General features: G+C 44.2%; 2 protein-coding genes across 7 annotated transcripts; both read left to right on the plus strand.

The window, feature by feature from the left end:
- Nucleotides 1-143: 143 nt before the first annotated feature.
- LOC112233329 (ATPase family AAA domain-containing protein 2) lies at nucleotides 144-15,273 on the plus strand. 6 transcript variants are annotated; one of them, XM_024400887.2, is made up of 28 exons: nucleotides 145-518; nucleotides 788-882; nucleotides 1,153-1,202; nucleotides 1,415-1,502; nucleotides 1,871-1,946; nucleotides 3,016-3,094; nucleotides 3,179-3,319; nucleotides 6,107-6,236; nucleotides 6,510-6,527; nucleotides 6,666-6,758; nucleotides 7,346-7,454; nucleotides 7,592-7,707; nucleotides 8,009-8,183; nucleotides 8,422-8,510; nucleotides 8,624-8,783; nucleotides 8,918-9,008; nucleotides 9,213-9,527; nucleotides 9,746-9,863; nucleotides 9,996-10,182; nucleotides 10,435-10,620; nucleotides 10,826-10,961; nucleotides 11,079-11,275; nucleotides 11,594-11,753; nucleotides 12,070-12,192; nucleotides 12,804-12,944; nucleotides 14,531-14,655; nucleotides 14,851-14,979; nucleotides 15,183-15,273. In XM_024400887.2, the coding sequence occupies exons 1-28, from the start codon at nucleotides 402-404 to the stop codon at nucleotides 15,213-15,215; spliced, it is 3,477 nt and encodes a 1,158-aa protein (XP_024256655.1). In that variant the 5' UTR covers nucleotides 145-401; the 3' UTR covers nucleotides 15,216-15,273. The 6 variants fall into 6 exon arrangements, 4 of the variants coding, with proteins under 4 accessions (XP_024256657.1, XP_024256655.1, XP_024256656.1 ...); XM_024400888.2 differs by having other exon boundaries at nucleotides 6,107-6,224; XM_042310392.1 differs by lacking the exon at nucleotides 145-518 and adding an exon at nucleotides 546-646.
- Nucleotides 15,274-16,374: 1,101 nt separating this feature from the next.
- LOC112233330 (zinc fingers and homeoboxes protein 1) lies at nucleotides 16,375-20,629 on the plus strand. Its single transcript, XM_024400890.2, has 3 exons — nucleotides 16,375-16,763; nucleotides 17,359-20,151; nucleotides 20,386-20,629. The coding sequence occupies exon 2, from the start codon at nucleotides 17,492-17,494 to the stop codon at nucleotides 20,135-20,137; it is 2,646 nt and encodes an 881-aa protein (XP_024256658.1). The 5' UTR covers nucleotides 16,375-16,763; nucleotides 17,359-17,491; the 3' UTR covers nucleotides 20,138-20,151; nucleotides 20,386-20,629.
- Nucleotides 20,630-20,746: the final 117 nt, after the last annotated feature.

Here is a 20,746-nt window from a genome sequence, read left to right on the forward strand (position 1 = left end):
TACTTCACACCTCTGGTAATTATTAGTCCAGTTGAACGTTTGCAACTAAAACGAGTTTCTATTGAACAAATTCAGGTCAGTCCCTCCCCGTTTCGTTCCGTTTGCTTCCATTTAAAAAACATTTTGCAAAGGAATCCCCATATATCCTTTCCACCGCAGGCGATGTAAAACGAACGCAGCCAGGCATACGGTTTGTGACGTGGATGGTGCCAGAATGCTGTGTTTTGAAATTATACACGCACAGTAGTTTTGACATCTCAAAATTTGCTAGGAGGTCGTTAACAATCTGCAATTATATGGAGATGGGAGATCGATACATACCATTGTTAACATTGCAATTGTGAATAATTGACAGCAGTATTAGCTAGTAAACTCATTAAACGCGCAGTTTATTCAACACGATGGTGATCATACGTAGCATTTCGGAAGCACACCAATCAACACTTCAGTCTTCACAACCAGATGCCGATTTACCATCCCAGCTGACTTCATGGAGAAAGTCCGCACGCTTGACTAACGTGAGTTGAACAAATGACAGTCAGTGCGTGAACAAACGTTCTACGGTGTCCTCATGAAAATATTGTCAGCTACCTCTGTGCAAACGGCAATCTGTAAATAATGTCACCGAATTTTTAAAATCTTAATTGTAGGTTAGCTATGCAGAACATTTCTAAACTTTGTCAAAACAAACTTAATTTATATTCAACAGATGGAAGACAATTGATTGTCAATGCCTTCAAGGTTGACCAATACAGTTTTATTTGAGTTCTGCTGTTCTCTTTCTCAGGGATATATTGGTCAGAATGATCGGCATATTATCCTCTTGGAAGAGCTAAATGGACAAACACCAGAGAATGGGAGACCTGTCAGGAAGATAACAAGGTAAGTCAGTTCTCAATAGTTAAATATTGATTGGTAGGCTAATGTTTCTATCCATAAGCCAGATATAAAGTCCAGATGCGTCTTTGTCGGGAGTCAGTAGCATGGGTACTAGTCTGTTTGTAGGCCTACTCTGTGTTTGCTTAATTACAGGGAGTGGAATGTTAACTAAACATAATGTTACCCAGGCTAGTCCTACAGACCATTTTGATTCAGATACCATCAAGCATTCTTATGATATTTTAATGTTATTTTTTTGTTATTCCTTCACAGGAAATCACCCAGGTTTCAGGTCAATGGGGCCTGTGAAGATGACCAAATTGGTCAGCCTAAAGCATGTTTCACATTATGATGCAAACAAGATCTTTCCTAGAACATCTATTTAGACATGCATGTCATAACACACACAACTACAAAACACTTTTTACGAGGATGTCACACAATTTACTCCATTTAAATAATCATTCTCATTCACAGAATCATTTACCTACATGAAATTGTGAATGACATGAATTGTTTTGAATACCTGTTCCAGAGGGGTCTCCTAGACCAGAAGGACCCCATGGGGTTGTGCGACGCAGCACCAGATACCAACAGTCCATGATTGACTACCTCATCCCTAAGTAAGAAGCGTCACCACATAACCCTGACCCCCCCCCCCATGTGTCCTTGCTCCACAGTCTCTTGTGTACTTCCCCAGTAGAGTGTGTAACATGGGAATAGTCCTAATACAGGGAGTATTTTAAAATATTTTTTATTTAACCTTTAACTAGGCAAGTCAGTTAGAACCATTTGTGAGGGTTATGTGAGGGTTATTACAGATGTCAGACATGTTGGTTATTATAGGCTTATTACTAATTCCTCTACTTCTGCCCCAAAATGATAAGTACACAATTTTAATTCTTATTGCATTGGGACCCAAAACCTCCATGAAATCATGCTAAAGAAAGATACTATCAGAAGTTATATTGTTACTTGTTTTTCTCCATAGCGCTGCTGAGGCAGTCCTCCACAAGATTGATGACATGAATAAGATGCGCTGCCACTTGAAAAACTCAGAACAAACAGTGAGGCTTTTTCCAGTTCGTAAAATATAATTTTGTCATTCAGCCATCCGCAAAGACGGGGATGAAATACAATACAGGGCTATATTTATGCCGTATAATTTGCAAATAATAAGAAACCATTCATTGACATGCTCCCCCTTTGAGATTGGCATTGAAGACTCACACTAACTCTACCCAAACACAAGGGCTTGTTGCACTGTAGAAATGTGTTTGCATAACAACCGGCCACTTTTTCTAGGCTCTATATCTTCTGCTGCCACACAATCTCTTATCAGGCCATTGTAAGGGTGTTGCACCCATCTGTGGTCCACCACCCTCTATCTCTCTCGTGCTCTTTCTCTGCCCTCAGCAGCCCTCTGTGCTGTGTATTTAGGAACACAATTCACACTGTTGTCATATTGTTGCCTCATTCACCAGCAGCTGACTGAAACTCTACAAGGTGTCAAAAGCGTTCCACAGGGATGCTGGCCCATGTTGACTCCAATGTTTCCCATAGTTGTGTCAAGTTGTTTGGATGGTCTTTGGGTGGTGGACCATTCTTGATTAATGCAGGAAACTGTTGAGTGTGAAAACCCCAGCAACGTTGCAGTTCTTGACAAACCGTTGTGCCTAAAACCTACTACCATACCTCGTTCAAAGGCACTTACATTTTTTATCTTTGCCATTCACCCTCTGAATGGCACACATACACAATCCTTGTCACATTTGTCTCAAGGGCTTAAAAACCCTTCTTTAACCTGTCTCCTCCCTTTCATCTACACGGATTTTAAGTGGATTTAACAAGTGACATTAGTAAGGGATCATAGCTTCCAGCTGGATTCACCTAGTCAGTCTATGTCATGGAAAGAGCAGGTGTTCTTAATGTTTTGTATATTCAGTGAACGTTCATTTGAATTTCACCAAATTAACCTTGAGATATGGGAAATAAGACTAGTGGAAGGAAATGACCAATAATACCCTTTGAGATTGAAGTCTCACTGAGATATGTACCATTGTGTCATGCAGGCCACTGATGAAAGGAAATGGCAATACCATACCAGTTGTATCTATGAAGTTGTTTGAATTTCAGAGGATCTCTTCTAAAGCCCAGCGGAAGAAGACTACTGATTGTCCAACTGTAAAAGCAGTTTCCAAACAAGAAACGGAAGGTCTGTTTCTATTGTAGTTTAGGTCAAAGTCATGTTTGACCATAACATGAATTCATTAACTTTTGATCCAATACCTATTTCCAGAGTACTCTGGTGACGATGGTGAGGAGGATGACGATGATGAGGACCACGGAGATGAGGAGCACGATAAAGACGACAATAACAGCAAGCGCTATGAACCTCGACAGAAAAAAGCAGTGCTTTGCTACCAGGCCCCTCTGGATGGTTATTACTCTTTGCTGAACTAGTCTTCTGAAAAATGTTCTCCGTCATTTACTTAACTATTCATCTCAATTAATGAGCATAGCAGGGTCGTTCCACCAATTCCTTTTGAGAAGTTGGTCCAAAAAAACAATTAACTTTATTTAATCTAATTGAAACATTCTGTCATAAAGAGCACATGTTCAACTAGTTCATAAAAAAACATGTTTCCCCATCTCAAGAGGTTAAATGAAAAGATTACTATCATAAGTGCCAAATATGGTAGCAGGGTTGACCGTAAAGGGTTGACGATTTCCTCTTAACTCAACCATAAATCCCCCTTTTTCACCCCAAAAAATGAAATTAAAACATTTCTAGCCTATCTATCTATGGGTAACAGGCTTGACGTCTTTTCCATCACAAAACACCAGCAAATGGTCCAAAAGAGTAGGACAAGCTTTTACACTAGGGTTTGACTATTCAATGTTCAATTTCTTTCGAAAATATGTTTTAAGGAATTGTTTCACATAACAGGTTTGACCTTAAAATGAGGGAAAGATGTCAATTAATCACATTAAATAGATAATAATCTTCAGAAATGACTGTGTCAAAGCAACAAAATAACTAGGGCTGTCCAATTATGGTGAAAACTTGGAGGAATTCTGGGGTTGAGTTAGTTAAAATCTGCAGAGGGTGCACGGAGGGACATGCTGAGTTTGGGCACTTTAGCAAGTCTTTATATAAATAATCAGATTAAATTCTCCATGTGGTCTTTATTGAAGGTCACTTAATTTAATATAACAGGCTTTTAATATTCAATATTGGTGCACAATTTCTACTTAAAATATCAAAAGGCACCCATTTCGTGGAAGAATGTCGCAGTGCTGATTGGGATCAGGTCCCCAGTCCATGTTATTCATGATGATCTCGTATATAATAATAATAAGAGTCTACCGCACACCCAAAACCAATAAGTAAAAGGTGCTGGAGGCAAAATATGAAACTGGAAAAACAGGAAAAAGTCTATGCACACCTCAAGTCAGATGCAAATGTATTTTAATAGTAGGTAAGCCTTCGATCAGTCGACCTTCATCAGAGCATAGCTCCACAAAATATTCTGATCTAAAAAGCAAAACATTTCCCCCCACCTTTATTTAACCAGGTCCTCATTTACAACTGCAACCTGGCCAAGATAAAGCAAAGCAGTATGACACAGACAACAACACAGTTACACATGGAGTAAACAATAAACAAGCCAATAACACAATAAACAAGTCAATGACACAGTAGGAAAAAAAATAAAGTCTATATACAGTGTGTGCAAAAGGCATGAGGAGGTAGGCTATAAATAGGCCATATGAGCGAATTATTACAATTTAGCAGATTAACACTGGAGTGATAAATGAGCAGATGATGATGTGCAAGTAGAGATACTGGTGTGCAAAAGAGCAGAAAAGTAAATAAAATAAAAACAGTATGGGGATGAGGTAGGTAGATTGGGTGGACTAATTACAGATGGACTATGTACAGCTGCAGCGATCGGTTAGCTGCTCAGATAGCTGATTTTTAAAGTTAGTGAGGGAAATAAAAGTCTCCAACTTCAACGATTTTTGTAATTCGTTCCAGTCACTGGCAGCAGAGAACTGGAAGGAAAGGCGGCCAAATGAGGTGTTGGCTAAAGGAAAGATCAGTGAGATATACCTGCTGGAACGTGTGCTACGGGTGGGTGTTGTTATCGTGAACTGAGAACAGAGATAAGGCGGAGCTTTACCTAGCATAGACTTATAGATGACCTGGAGTCAGTGGGTCTGGCAATGAATATGTAGCGAGTGCCAGCCGACTAGAGCATACAGGTCGCAGTGGTGGGTGGCATAAGGTGATTTGGTAACAAAATGAATGGCACTGTGATAGACTGCATCCAGTTTGCTGAGTAGAGTATTGGAAGCTATTTTGTAGATGACATCGCCGAAGTTGAGGATCGGTAGGATAGTCAGTTTTACTAGGGTAAGTTTGGCGGCGTGAGTGGAGGCTTTGTTGCGAAATAGAAAGCCGATTGTAGATTTGATTTTGAATTGGAGATGTTTAATATGAGTCTAGAAGGAGAGTTTACAGTCTAGGTATTTGTAGTTGTCCACATATTCTAGGTCGGAACCGTCCAGGGTGGTGATGCTAGTCGGGCGGGCGGGTGCGGGCAGCGAACGGTTGAAAAGCATGCATTTGGTTTTACTAGCGTTTAAGAGCAGTTGGAGGCCACGGAAGGAGTGTTGTATGGCATTGAAGCTCGTTTGGAGGTTAGTTAGCACAGTGTCCAAGGAAGGGCCAGAAGTATACAGAATGGTGTCGTCTGCGTAGAGGTGGATCAGGGAATCGACCGCAGCAAGAGCGACATCATTGATATATACAGAGAAAAGAGTCGGCCCGAGAATTGAACCCTGCGGTACCACCATAGAGACTGCCAGAGGTCTGGACAATGTGCCCTCCGATTTGACACACTGAACTCTGTCTGCAAAGTAGTTGGTGAACAAGGCGAGGCAGTCATTAGAAAAACCAAGGCTGTTGGGTCTGCCGATAAGAATACGGTGATTGACAGAGTCGAAAGCCTTGGCCAGTTCGATGAAGACGGCTGCACAGTACTGTCTTTTATCGATGGCGGTTATGATATCGTTTAGTACCTTGAGCATGGCTGAGGTGCACCCGTGGCCGGCTCGGAAAACTGATCCTAGATCAGCACTCCCACTCTGAAATGATTGACTAGTGGCCAAGATCAGTGCTTATCATGATGTTATGCCTCTCTCACTGTTTCATCTGTAGAATCCAGGAAGCAGCCTCCCATGTTTTTTGACCGCCAGGCATCTTCCACTAGAGAGAGCTACCGCATCAGTGCCTCAGTGCCCAGGAGTGTCCACACCACCAGCAGAAGGAGTGGCAGGTCCATCCCACAGTACTGTACTTCACAGTACTGGCACTTTACCAATAGTCTTAGCCCGTACATTGGTTTCATAGTGTCCAGATATTTGTTTTGACCCCAAAAAATCTTTGTTTTGACCAAAATATGTTGTAGGGTCCATTAATGCTGTGTTTCATGGGTTGGGTCCTTATAAATGGTTATGGTTTTATATATTATTATGGGCTATTATTTTAGGGTCTTGTCAATATATATTACTTTTCATTGTGATGGTTAATATTTTTCTTTTTTCGCTGTTTCAAACAACAGGATTGGGTCCATAGGCAGGTGAGTCTTTGGCACAATTTAAACAACGTAAGTCTCTCATTTGTTATTGGGGACTGACAACGTTGGGAGAGAGCAGTACAGTAAAGCAGTGAAGTTTTTTCCTTTCTCTGTCTCCTTATGGTTTGCTTTGACCCACAGGAGAAAGCATGCTTGGCACACCTACAAAGCCAGCTCCTCTGATGAGGAAGACTCCTCTGATGAGGAAGACACAGAGCAAGAAGCCAAGAACAGGTCAGTGAACATGTCATCATGAGCAAGCAATTTGACACACTTCAACAGTTTGACTTGTCCCTATAATGATAACATGTTTAATTTAGTTCACAGTTGAAATCTACCCTAGAAAGTAGTACTAAAGAAAGGAGAAAACTATGTTTTGTTACATATTATTGTTTACTGATCATCTGTTATTTACCATGGCATATTATCTTGGACACGATTGAATATTTAAAGGATAATGAACATGGGTGAGCAGAGCAATGATTCCCCATTCCTGAATGTTTTTGAACTGTGTCTATGACATCATGAGTGGTGGTGATCGATGATGTAATAATAATAGACAAAGGTTCCATCTTGGTTATTCTGGTGATATCTCCTTGGTGAGCTTCATTGGGTGCCAGACCTTTTGGAGTGAACACATGATGTTGCTCAAGAGTTTCTCTGTATGAGACGACTGACACCACGAACAGAACATAATTATTTGGATTTTAAAGCTAAATCTGTCCAATATTTCACACCAGTGGAATCCAGTGTGGTTTTGAGCTTCTGGTCAGAATAAGCTTGCCAAAACCACAATCTCTTTCATTTGGAATCCCTCTCAGGTGTCTGCCGCTGAATTTGCGCAAAGAGGACATTTGGGGAATCAATAAGGACAGAATGAAGATGGGTGCGAGTCTTGCGGATGTCGACCCCATGGCGATTGACCAGTCGGTGAGCTCTAAACATCACAATTAAATTATTTGAAGCCGTTTTAATCTCAAAAGTTGGTTTGCCTACATTATATGATCTTTAAGTTATCAGACTGCATCTCCTATGTAAAGATCCAACCCCCTCTCTTCCCTCCAAAGGTGTGCTTTGACACTGTTGGCGGTCTGACAAGCCACATTTCTGCCCTGAAGGAGATGGTAGTCTTCCCTCTGCTCTATCCAGAGGTGTTTGAGAAGTTCAGGATCCAGCCCCCAAGGTGAGAAATTGTTTTAGGGTTGAATAGCTAACATATTTTGTTGGGTAACTTGCAGTTATTTTGACTATTGATTTATATTGCCTTTGGGGTAGCTTACCATAATGACATTGTGAGGAATTAGCCTACAACAGGATGAGGAATTTACTTGGGTGAGCGACTAGAATGGATCCTGTCAATGGACTGAAGCCCCACCCCACCCTAACTCTAATCACAGCCTCATTCACTCTTCATTTCATTGGCTCTTGGATCCTTTGAGTCCTTTGCAAGGATCCATTCAAAGAAAATTCCCTGTCTGTTGCAGGGGCTGCCTGTTCTACGGTCCCCCTGGTACGGGGAAGACCCTGGTGGCCAGAGCGCTGGCCAACGAGTGCAGCCAGGGGGAGAGGAAGGTGGCCTTCTTCATGAGGAAGGGGGCCGACTGCTTGAGCAAGTGGGTGGGAGAGTCGGAACGCCAGCTCAGGCTGCTCTTTGACCAGGTACAGTACAGTCCCTCATACAGCACACTAAAGATCATTAATATAGTTATCACTGGTGTATTCAGTCTTAGTGAGACCATTGAGTCTAGTATGTGCCTATCAGCATTTCCTGCTCAAGTCACTCACTATTGGTCTCTTGTTGTGAAATGGGTGGCTGGCTATACTGTGTTTGACGGTCATGTCTATTATATAGGGACATACTTGCATTGATAGGATGAATCATTATTTGTACCCACAGGCCTACCAGATGCGGCCAGCCATTATCTTCTTTGACGAAATCGATGGGTTGGCTCCGGTTCGCTCCAGTCGTCAAGACCAGATCCACAGGTGAGACATTTCAGCCACTCTCATTTCTCACTCCACTGATTACAAAGACTTACCATTGATTGTGCCTGCATACTAAACATTGTATACTCCCAACTCGTGGTTCCTTCCTGCAGTTCCATCGTGTCCACCCTGCTGGCACTAATGGATGGCCTGGATAGCCGAGGAGAGGTGGTGGTGATCGGCGCCACCAACCGACTGGACTCCATCGACCCCGCCCTCAGACGCCCCGGACGCTTCGACAGGGAGTTCCTCTTTGGCCTCCCTGATCGGGAGGTAAGACTCATTTGAGTTAATATGTGTGCGTGCAAAACTCAAATGTCCATCCAAATCTTCCTTTGACTTGAGAGGCCTACATGCAGTTACTTTTTATTCGTGCACTTATCTTTCATTTCTGTCGACAACTTCAGTCCCGGAAAGATATCCTAAAGATTCACACCAGACAGTGGAATCCTACACCGTCCGATCCTTTCCTGGAAGAGTTGGCTGATAAATGTGTCGGTAGGTGATTTAATGTTTACCAAATCAACTCTAGCGTTGGGCAAGTCAAGATTGTACAATAATTGTAAGAACAAAAATATGTTGTTTTGTTGTCTCATAATATTCAGACAGATCACCACAATTCATCTATCGATTTAACACAGTTCCACAGTCAATCTGACACATGCCACGTATTAACCACAACCTTCCCCCTATGCACCCCAGGCTACTGCGGCGCCGACATCAAGGCGGTGTGTGCAGAAGCGGCCCTGTGCGCGCTGCGCCGGCGCTACCCCCAGATCTACGGCACGTCCCAGAAGCTCCTGCTGGACGTGGGCTCCATCAACATCAACAGCCGGGACTTTGTGGCCGCCATGAGGAAGATGGTGCCAGCCTCCCAGAGGGCTGTGTCGTCCCCTGCCAAGGCCCTGACCCCTGTGGTTACGCCCCTGCTGGGCCCCGCCCTCACCAACGTGCTGGACGCAGTGCAGAAGCTCTTCCCCCACGCCGAACAGGGCCTCAAGAGGAAGAGGGATGCAGGTGGGTCGGGTTAAGTTTTGTCTGAGAACTAAGTCACGGCCATTGTTATCTGGTCCCAGATTGATTTGTGCTGTCTTACCGAATCCTATGGTCAATGTCATGCCAATGTTGGCTATACAACACAAACAGATGTGGGACCAAGCTAGGTCACTATTAGAGAGGATCATTGGTTAAGTTCAGTTGTTGCAATTACTTGATCAAGTTTTTCCTTTGATCAGATCTGACAGACAGCATTCTGGAGGATGAAATCATGTACAGTGGGGACGAGGGCCCCTCGTCCAATAATTCCATCACCAAACACACCACCACCAAAGGGAGCTTCCTCCATTTTGCCAGGTAAGATGTAGCCTACCTGTAATTTGTAGATACGTTCTGCCTTGAAAGAAACACCCTATTCTCATTGTTTCCATTCATAATCACATCCTTGAGTCTCCATTCACTTCACCTCTCCGCTCGCCTCTGTTTCAGGAGTGCGATCTGTCACCCCACCACCTACCGGCCCAGGCTGCTGCTGGCTGGGCGTCCCGGGGCGGGTCAAAGCTCCCACCTGGCCCCCGCCGTGCTCCATGCCCTGGAGAAGTTCCCCGTCTACACCCTGGACATGGCTGTGCTGTTTGGAGTCAGCTGTACCTCACCCGAGGAGGCCTGTGCACAGGTACTGGCTGGAACTAATGTAGCCTTTAGAAGTAAAATGTTAAAATGCACACCGACTTGCTACACTCATTTGTGGTGCAGAGAATTATAGCCCCAGAGTTGACTTCATTGTAGAAAGGCTAACTCCATCAAGCAAATAATTACTCAGTCAAATGCAGCGAGATGTCGGTGTTTCAATCCCGACCTAAGTGCTAGGTTGGCAAGTGATACACAGTCATTGACCTCTTAGCCCCTCTCGCCCTGTCTGCCCCAGGTGTTCTGCGAGGCCAAGCGGACCTCCCCCAGCATAATGTACATCCCCCACATCCAACAGTGGTGGGACACGGTGGGCTCGGCCCTCAAGGCCACCTTCCTCAGCCTGCTGCAAGACATCCCCTCCTTCTCCCCCATCATGCTGCTGGCCACCAGCAATGTGGCTCACCGCGACCTGGCCGACGAGGTAGGTCATATCTGGGCTTCTCCCGTCATGCATTACAATACAAGTACTGTAGAGAAGTGATCCCTGGACCTTACTGGGCTACTCAACCCATGAGTAGATTCGTAACCACATTCTTTTTTTTTTTACACTTTAGTAAATACTCTTTGTAGAGGTGAAGACCCTAAATAGTCACTGAGGTAACTATTCTACACTTTGTCTCTCTCAGATCCAGACTCTGTTCCGGATGGAGTATGGAGAGGTGCACTCTATCCAAATTCCCACCCAGCAGGAGAGAAGGAAGTTCTTTGAGAATCTCATCCTTAGCCAGACTGCCAAGGCACCCGCGTCCAAGAAGAAAGCCTGTACCTACTAGATATTTATGCCTTTTGATAATCACTTGGTATAATTGCTGTTTGTGTCCCATCTCCATTTTAACCCTCCTTCTTTACCCCCCTCTTCCTCCCCCTCCCCTGACTCAGTGATGCATGCCATGGAGGTGCTCCCCCTTGCCCCCCCTCCTCTCCCCAGGCAGATGAGTGAGAGGGAGCGTCTGCGTCTGGAGGAGCAGGAGGAGGACACACTCAGGGAGCTGAGGCTGTTCCTGCGCAACGTCACCGAGCGCCTCTCCCAGGACAAACGCTTCAAGGCCTTCACTAAGCCTGTGGACATCGAAGAGGTAGGGAGAAAACACTGGGGGAAAAAGAGAGGAACAAGGAAGGAAAGAGGTGTTTTTGTGGTGTTGTAGTCCAGGGTGCTAGTCAAGATTACTCTAATGGAAGCTAAATGTTGACTGACCCAAACGTAGTCAATACTTAACTAGCAAGTCTGAATACAAGTACATGCATTCTAAGTGAGCTCTGGCCCCTTAGGGGAATGCACGGTTGTCACCTCAGATTTCTGTAGCTTCGCTCCTTTACCGACGCTCTCATCCGAAACAACCAGAGTGGTATTGTGTCCCCCATCTTATCAATGGTTTGTCTTCTTCTCTCGAAAGGTTCCTGACTATATTAAGGTCATCAGGCATCCCATGGACCTCTCCACTGTACTGTCCAAGGTCGACCTCCACAAGTACGTGACCGTCAGGGAGTTTGTCAACGACGTGGACCTGATCTGGAAGAACGCCCTGGAGTACAACCCTGACAGCGACCCATCTGGTATACCTACAACTGTCTCCACCTCACTAAACCGAGTGCTGTTGTCGTTATTATTATTATATTATAACTGACGTGTAATTCTAGCCTGGTTCCAGATCTGTTTGCGCTGTCTTGCCAACAACCACAGGAGTTAGCAAGACATAACAAACAGATCTGGGACCAGGCTAATCTTACTCCAATATTATTTTTGTTCGTTATCTCTCTGAAGATATCTTTGTCCGTTCTCATTGTTCTGCTGCAGTTAGTTGGTCCCATGGATGACGAGGCCCCCTACTGTGTACCTCTGTCATCAATGTCTCTCTCTTTGTGTTTCCAGATCGTCAGATTCGTCACCGGGCTTGTGCCCTGAAGGACACGACCCACGCCATCATCCGCGACGAACTAGACGAGGACTTTAACAGAACCTGTGAGCAGATCAGAGAGTCGCGCAACAAGAGAGGTAACTGCTGCTGCTTATAACATTGACATATTGCTGTGATTTGAACGCTGAAGTAGTGACCTAGCCTACATGATAAAACCTCTCGGTAACACTTTATTTGGATAGTCTGTAGTCCATCTGTAGATGCTCTGCAGTCAGTAACATTTCAACTAACTATGTACTAACCCTAGCCCTAACCTAACCCTAAACTTAACCCTAACCTTAATCCTTACTCTAAATCTAACCGTACCTTAGCAAGCAGTTGCTTATCAACAGATAGTTTGTTGACAGTATGGCCATCTGTAGAGCATCTACAGATGGAAATCCGGACTATCCAAATAAAGTGCGCGCAACCTGTCTCCAGTTGTTGTATCTCAACCCCCGTCCCCACAGGAGGCATTTTTGCCTTTTGGTAGGCTGTCATTGTAAATAAGAATTTGTTCTTAACTGACTTGCCTAGTTAAATAACAAAAACAATAAAATCATGTAAGTTCAGCTAGCTATTGTATTAGTTTCAGTGTCTCGTGTTGGCTTCTTTAACTATTTGTCCAATGATTAGATGAACCCTCTCTTATTTTCCTTAAAACATCGTTTTCATTGACAATGCTAACAACATGTTTGTCTACTAACAGGGTGCACGTCCTCAAAGTTTGTCCCCTCCTACTACCAGACTTTGCCCAGAGAGGAAGGATTTGCCGAGTCCAAGAGGCTAGGCGGTAACACTGGCAAAGACGCCAGCACCCCGTTCACTGCCAACACCCCACGGCCCGCACGTAAGTCTCACCACTCTACTCCTTAACTGTTTATTGGTAGGTTATTTGTTACAGAGCAGAGGAGCATCCAGTGGAAATGATGGCGGACACTGGTCAACCACCAAGGGACAGCACTCAGGATTTAGCTTTTTACTGCTTGATTTGCAGTACATAAGCAGTTATTATTATCAGTGTTTAAACGTTTAAGGGCAAAAAACTAATACCTCCCAGATGTTTTACGAGTGATAGAAAGTGGAAGTGCCAAGGATCAGGACAGGAACAGAAGTAAGTGTAGCCACAGTGAAAGAGGAGGATTCTTTCCAGTTGAGTGAACCAGTCAAAAGACAAGACCAGAGATAGAAAACCACGATGGCAGGCAAGAGCGGAAATTGAGAGCCAGGGAGGAGAGGAAGATGATATTCATTGATATAGAGAAGTCTCTGTCTGTCTGTCCCGTTCTCTATCATGTTAAAGGACCTTCTCTTCTCTATTTAACTTTCCTAGCCTGTCCTCTAGCCCGTAAAAAGAAACCGCCCAAAACACGACGCGAAAGCAAATGGCGCTTCGGCATCATAAAGAAGAAGAAAAAAGAAACCTACTTCTTCCTTTTCTTCGAACAAGGAGATCACAAACTCAGGGGCGGAAGAAGCAGATGTGAGTGATGGCATAGAGGAGGGCGAAGAGAAACAAGCTAAGGCTTTGGAGACTATTCTAGAGAACGGCTGTGGAGACTCCCCTATGGAGTGTACCTCAGAGAAGACCACTAAGCCTGCTGAGGATGTGGAAGAGGCCTGTGTTGCAGAGCAGCCCACCACCACTCCCATCCCCAATGGAGACTGGCAACAGCGAGCTCCAGACCCCACAGACGACTCACACCAGCCAGGCCTCACACAGGTCCAATCTGGGATCCAAGCCAGTCCAGTGGTGGCAGTCAATGGAGTCAACCGCCAGCCCTCCAGTGGAACATGGCCCAAGTCCAGTCAACAACACCCCTACAAAGGAGGTAGATCAGGGGGAGAAACACACCACAAAGACCAAAGAGCCTGTAAGGTTGGAGGATGACTGGGACATAGGTCTGTTTTAGGGTCCCAGACGCGGGCAGCAAGCAAGCTACTTCTTCTGGCCTCAGGGAACAGCTCATTCAGTTTCACTGACCTTTGGCCTCTTGGGCTCCAGCTGTTGGGGAGCTCTAACTCAACACAGCACATCAGTTAAAGGGATACATCCATTGCTGCACTGATTTAAATACTCTGTAAGAGTGAGTTCCTTTGGTTGTAAATGTGTTCACCACAGCATGAGGGCCAATGAACGCATGCAAAAAGGTTGGCTTTGTTGTAGAAAATCAAACTACATTAATAGTGCAAATGCTTGTAATTGTGTCTTCTGTGCCTTAGTTCTAGAATAGGAAACCATGCCCCCCTACTTAATGCTTGAGATCCAATGTTACTGGGTAGAAACCTCATTTGCATGTTAGGAGATATGCATATCAACACCACTATCCCATTGTGTTAGCATTAGCCTGTTCAGCCAGCACTGATTAAAGGGACTTGAGTTTATCAGCTCCCCATCACACCCTCCTGATTGCTTCCTGTGTTTCCTTCCAACAGTGAGGCGTGTGACCCGTGCCACCAGGACTCTGGTGCAGCAGCAGCAGTTGATCGACGTGGACAAGGCCCTGGAGATCCTGACCCAGAAGACCCCTCAGCTGGTCGTGGACCACGACAAACTCAAGGTAACCTCCTGAACAGTTAAAAAAAAAATTTTTTTAGAAGGTTAAGCCATGCTTCTTACAATGTAGTTGTATCAGAAGTACACCCAGAAAATTGGAGACCAGAAATATGGTCATGGCAAGTCACAGCCAAACACTTATTCATTCATCCTATATCCCATACATCATACATTGATTTGTGTATCATTTATTGTCCAGGAATTGCTCAAAAGAGTTGTGTCCAAGACTGAGGGCTATGAGGTGCATCAGCTGGAGAAGCTATATGCTCTGTTGTGTCAGAGCATCTACAGACACCGCCAGAACTTTGATAAGACAGAGCTCTTACAGGTATGTGGCTTACAACTTCTCCGTCTTTTACGTCGCTTGTTGTAGGAAATATATTGAGTATGGAAACAAACCATTCCCTACATTGAAATGTGTGCATAATTAGTTAACTGGTGTATGTGCATGTGAGTCACTTGAATGACTTAAAATCCTGATAAGTGATTTATACTTTGACATACATTTTAATTTCCTTCCCCTCATTTTAGGAAATGAAGAGAGAAATCGACAACTTTTCCTAACTTCTTCGCTTGATGTTTTCCTATTTTCCATATTGTAATAAAATTATGCATTTCAAGATTTTCAGTTTTTTTTTAAACCTATTACAATGAGCCTAATCATGCATTACATTGGTCAGAAATGTGGTTACCATAATTTATAGTATTTCAGAGGCATGGACTTGAGTCAGAATTGACTTGAGATGTGTATATTTTTCTTACTTGTGACTGACTCTAACACAGTGTGTATTTTTACGTATGCATTTGAAATATGTCTGAAATCACAGTCACACACAGTATGTGCGCATATGCACAGGTTCACTTCACGCTCTTACAGTGTGGGAGCCACGGGACCAAAACTGTGGAGAAGTTGGAACGTGTGCTTCAACACTCTTAGTGGGTCAATTTCTGCAACAACTATGCGGTTTACTTTCTGCATCTATGTCATATCACTGAGTCTACCTTTTTAATTGCATATTATTACAATATGTGTATCTTTTGTATGACTTTTTGAATTCTTTATGGGGCAATTTTATCCTCCTTTTCCAACATTTCACATCAACATTATTATGGGCCTTTAGGATATTTGAGAAGGGGTTAGTTCTTCTTAAGATTATCTACATAATGAGCCTCACGTAGCCGACAATACCTGCTTTATGATATACTACAAACCCATGGCAGGATTAGACAGATATATAGTATACAGTATAAGATTTAGTTTGGTCCCAGCCCATGTGGGGGTGGAGGGGAACGAGGGAGTTGATGTACTGGCTAAATAAGCCCTTAGTAGTTGGGATGTTGTAGTTTCAATGAGTAAGGCAGAGGGCAAAAAGCCTGATATGGACAGTGATGGTGCAGAGATGGCAGTGGAATAGAGATACTAAGGGCAGAGGAAAGTTGGTGAGGGGAGGATAGGCTATTTTTACAAGATTAAGGGTGGGACACAGCTGGTTGAAATAAGACTTTAAATGTGATGGGAAAGCATTCAACAGTAATGTGTGATTACTGCCAGGAAACAGAGACCGTGGAACATGTATTGCTACATTGTGGGCAGAATGAGGGAGAATTAGATACAGGACATTAATTTAAAAAGTATATTGAGTAGAACGTCATTAGATATGGTATCAAATATTTTATCTTATCTTAAGCAACAATGCTGGCCCACACTCCAGTACAGTAGGTGGCGTTAATGCACCATAACGTTGAATGCCAACCGCCGATAAACCCCACCGAAGAAGAGGAAGAAGGAAATTACTATCGTTAGATTCGATGAGCCGTCGGTGTCTACATCTAGGCCGGTTTAAATGTATGAACAAACCAAACAAGGTGATGTTTTGTAGGCAAAGGGAAAGGGAGTGAAAAACCAACCGAATCTCGGCGCGTTCACTATTCTGCTCTGCGTCTATGATAACAACAGATGGACTCGTTGCTCCTGTGGTCCACTGCCGGAGTCGACAGTGCATTTGTTGGGGAGGGAACGACTGGGCAAAGGCGGAAGACGGCGCATCAGCAGTCAGATTGGAAGCTAACTGGTTGTTGCAAGATGCTTGTAAGCGACAGTTCTCTACACGGGTAGGTAACAAAATGAACACCACGTGAAGGTAGTTTTACACACGTAATAGTTAAAATGAATAAGATCTGACTATCATTTCCCACTTTTTGCTAAATACTCCCATCCCCCCAAAACAGAAAAATACGTACACTCGTGACCGGCACAAGTGACAGATGAATATTATTTGCAGTGTGACTGACAAGTTGGTTAACAAACTGGTAGTTAGCAGACTAATGATACGATACAGAAGCATTAGTAATACTACATCGATTTAGGAATAAAATGTCTTGTCCTGCAGTTTTCTCAAATCATTTTGCTTTGGGCCAGAATGCATATAAACAGCCACTTATTAATGGTGTTTCTGTGGAGCGCTTGCGCTATTTGAAAACTTCAATTGTGAGTTTTTAGTATTGGCAGTGGAAACAATGTAGCGACTTGCAAATGTATTAGTGAAATGAAACTTTCTATACATGTCCCACCACACCTACAACAATCTGTTAAAGGACACTACAGTAGAGGCCCCCCTCTTAAATATTCTAGTAGATAGGCATTCATGTTTAGACCTTGAATTTTTCTCTCAATTATGTGCATATAATATGGATCTATCTCTTGCAGGATTTAAGGATAAGTCAACTTTGACGTTTGAACTCCTGAAGTAACCTGCATGGATTGACAAGGGCTGAACTAAAATTTTGATTAAAAAATATATATATATTTATATATTCAACACAAGCACAGTTAAGACACAATGGCGAGCAGAAGAAAATCAACAACGCCTTGCATGTTCCCCCCCGTTGAAATGGTGGATTCAGACCCTGACATGGAGGTCGTTACAGAGGGAGATGAACAGACTGACGAGGGGGCAGCTAACTGTCCTGTGGAAAACTCAACTGAAAGCAACCCAAGTGAGGAAGACACACAGGCCATGGACCACTTCATTAAAACTATGGACTCGAGTACAGCAGAAGGAGGTTATGAGTGCAAGTACTGCAGCTTTCAGACATCACAGCTCAATATGTTTACCTTGCATGTGGACACTGAGCACCCAAATATAGTTCTAAACTCATCTTATGTGTGTGTTGAGTGTGATTTTCACACCAAGAGGTATGATGCATTGTTGGAGCATAATGCACGCCACCACCCTGGAGAAGACAATTTCACCAGGACCATGGTGAAGAGCAACAATCAAACCATCTTTGAGCAGAGAGTCAATGACTTGACCTTTGATGGCAGTTTTGTTGAGGAGGATGAGGACACATCCTGTAAGGGTATTGCCCTAAGCAAGACACCAATCATGAAGCTCAAGAGTAGGGCTGAGGCCAAGAAGTTTACAGGGTCACACAAAATGGCAGATAACAGTGTCATTAAAGTGGAGAGTGATGGGGAAGAAGAGAGAGAGGAGGTGCCCCCCCCTCCTGTCACCCCCACTGTAGTGGCTGTGTCAACCCCTCTGACCATTCAACCTATTCAGCAAAGCATAATGGTCAACAGCCCAAATGTGCTCCAAATAAAGACCACCAACTCCACCACAATGCTCCCTCCAGGGACATTGGCTCAAGTTCTGTCTGCCTTGCAGAATCAGCAGACCTCCCAGACCCAGCTCCTCATCCCGGTCAGTAGTATCCCCACATACAATGGGGCCATGGACAATAATGTCCTGCTGGTCAGTGCCTATAATAGGTTCCCTTACCCATCTGTGTCAGAGATAATGGGTCTAACAGTACAAACCAAGTTCACAGAGGAGCAGATAAAGGTGTGGTTCTCTGCCCAGCGGCTGAAGCACGGTGTGAGCTGGACCCCAGAGGAGGTGGAGGAGGCCAGGAGGAAGAAGTTCAATGGCTCAGTGCAGGCGGTGTCACAGACCATCACTGTCATCCCAGCCAATTTTGCTACGGCAGCCAATGGCCTGCAGTCAATCTTTCAGACTTGTCAGATTGTAGGGCAACCAGGGATGGTTTTGACTCAGGTAGGGGGTGGCAACGCTGTCCCTGTGGCCTCACCCATCACGTTAGCTGTTGCTGGGGTCCCCAACCCCAGAACCAGTGTCAGTAAGGTGCCAGAACCCTCCACCTCTGAGACCGCTTCTCCACTCAGTACCGATTCCCTGGGAGCGCGACCCAAAAAATCCAAGGAGCAGCTAGCAGAGCTGAAGGCCAGTTACCTAAGGAGACAGTTTGCCACTGAGGCAGAGATCTCTCAGCTGATGAAGGTCACTAACCTCACCAAAAGAGCAATAAAGAAGTGGTTCAGTGACACACGTTACAACCAACGCAACTCAAAGGACCATCAAGGCGTTGCCTTAAATGACATTTCAGTCAACACCAACAGTAACGACGCCAGCAGCAGCACAGCCATTGTGATCGACTCCAGCGACGAAGCCAGTGAATCCTCTCTCACAACCCAAGGGCCCATCTATGATCCACGAATCAAGTTCCGCCATGCCTTTCCTGACTTCACACCTCAGAAGTTCAAGGAAAAGACTCCGGAGCAGCTTCTGCTTTTGGAGGCCAGCTACCAGAAGTCTGACACGCCAGGCGATGAGGAGCTAAGTAGGTTGAGGATGGAAACTAAACTGACCAGGCGAGAGGTGGACGCCTGGTTCTCTGAGAGGAGAAAAATGCCACTGGACTCTGATGGCACAGAGGAGCTAGAGAGTGAAATGGTCAAAGTGCCTTCCTCTGGGCAAGAAGCTCGGACGCCATCCAGCGGCCGGAAGATAATGAAGAAAACCCCAGAGCAGCTCCACGTCCTGAAAAGCGCCTTTGTTCGTACCCAGTGGCCCTCTGCTGAAGAGTACGACAAGATGGCCAAGGAGAGCGGGTTACCCAGAACCTACATTGTCAACTGGTTTGGAGACACCCGTTATGCCTGCAAGAACAGTAACCTGAAGTGGTACTACTTGTATCAGAGTGGAAAGGTTAACGAGGCAATGAACGGAGGTGAACTTAAGAAGAAGCCACGGAAACGCTTTCGAGGTTGGTCCAGGAGAACGAGACGGCCATACCCCTGCAAACAAACACCCCCTACCATCAAAGTCAAGACGGGTAAAGATATTTTAAAGGAGCACTACCTCAAGCATAAGGTCTTAAATGAGAAAGATTTGGATGAACTGGTGGCCAAGTCCAGTATGAGCTATGAGCAGGTGCGGGACTGGTTTGCGGAGATCAGCAGGAGGGAAGAGAAGGGCCTTGACCCTTTCAGTGAGGATAAAGAGGAGACACACGGTGACAGTGAGGGAGAGATGGAAGTGAAAGAGAAAGGGGATGATGAAGAAAATGACATTGACAACAAAGATGATGAAAATAACAAGGATGAAGATGAAACGAATGACAATGAAACCACGGAAGACCCTCTATGTTTCAAGCAATCACAGTCAGAACCAGAAGATCAGTGATTTAAAAGGTCCAGGTGAGTGATGACAAGGATGTGTAGAATGAGTACATGTTCTAATTGTAAAGGCATTTGTTACTTGTGTGTCCTGAATTATTATTACATGTTTTTAACATGTCAAGATCTTTCCTCTGAATTTAGCCTAATACAAATTGAATGACTTTTGACCTTGATTTCCTCTTTATACAGTCAGTGAGGAAATTTGCACACTAATCTCATGTTTTCTTAATTATGACGTTTTTACTCCCACAGAATTCTCATTGTTTGCCTACAGAAGAGAAGAGATGGAAAACACAGGTGAAATGTACCATGTGTTTTGGTGTTAAACTGCGTGGACCAACCAGGCACAAAGAAGCGAGAAAATGTATGATGCCAAATAATTTTAGCAAGGGATAATATACTGAACAAAAATATAAACGCAACATGTAAAAGTGTTGGTTTCATGAGCTGAAATAAAATATCCCTGAAATTTTCCATATGCACAAATCATCAAATCAAATGTTTATAAAGCCCTTTTTAAATCAGCAGATGTTATAAAGTGCTTATACAGAAACCCAGCCTAAAACGCCAAACAGTAAGCAATGCAGATGTAGAAGCATGGTGGCTAGGAAAA

Source organism: Oncorhynchus tshawytscha, linkage group LG31 (assembly GCF_018296145.1).
Source record: "Oncorhynchus tshawytscha isolate Ot180627B linkage group LG31, Otsh_v2.0, whole genome shotgun sequence".
Taxonomy (NCBI): domain Eukaryota; kingdom Metazoa; phylum Chordata; class Actinopteri; order Salmoniformes; family Salmonidae; genus Oncorhynchus; species Oncorhynchus tshawytscha.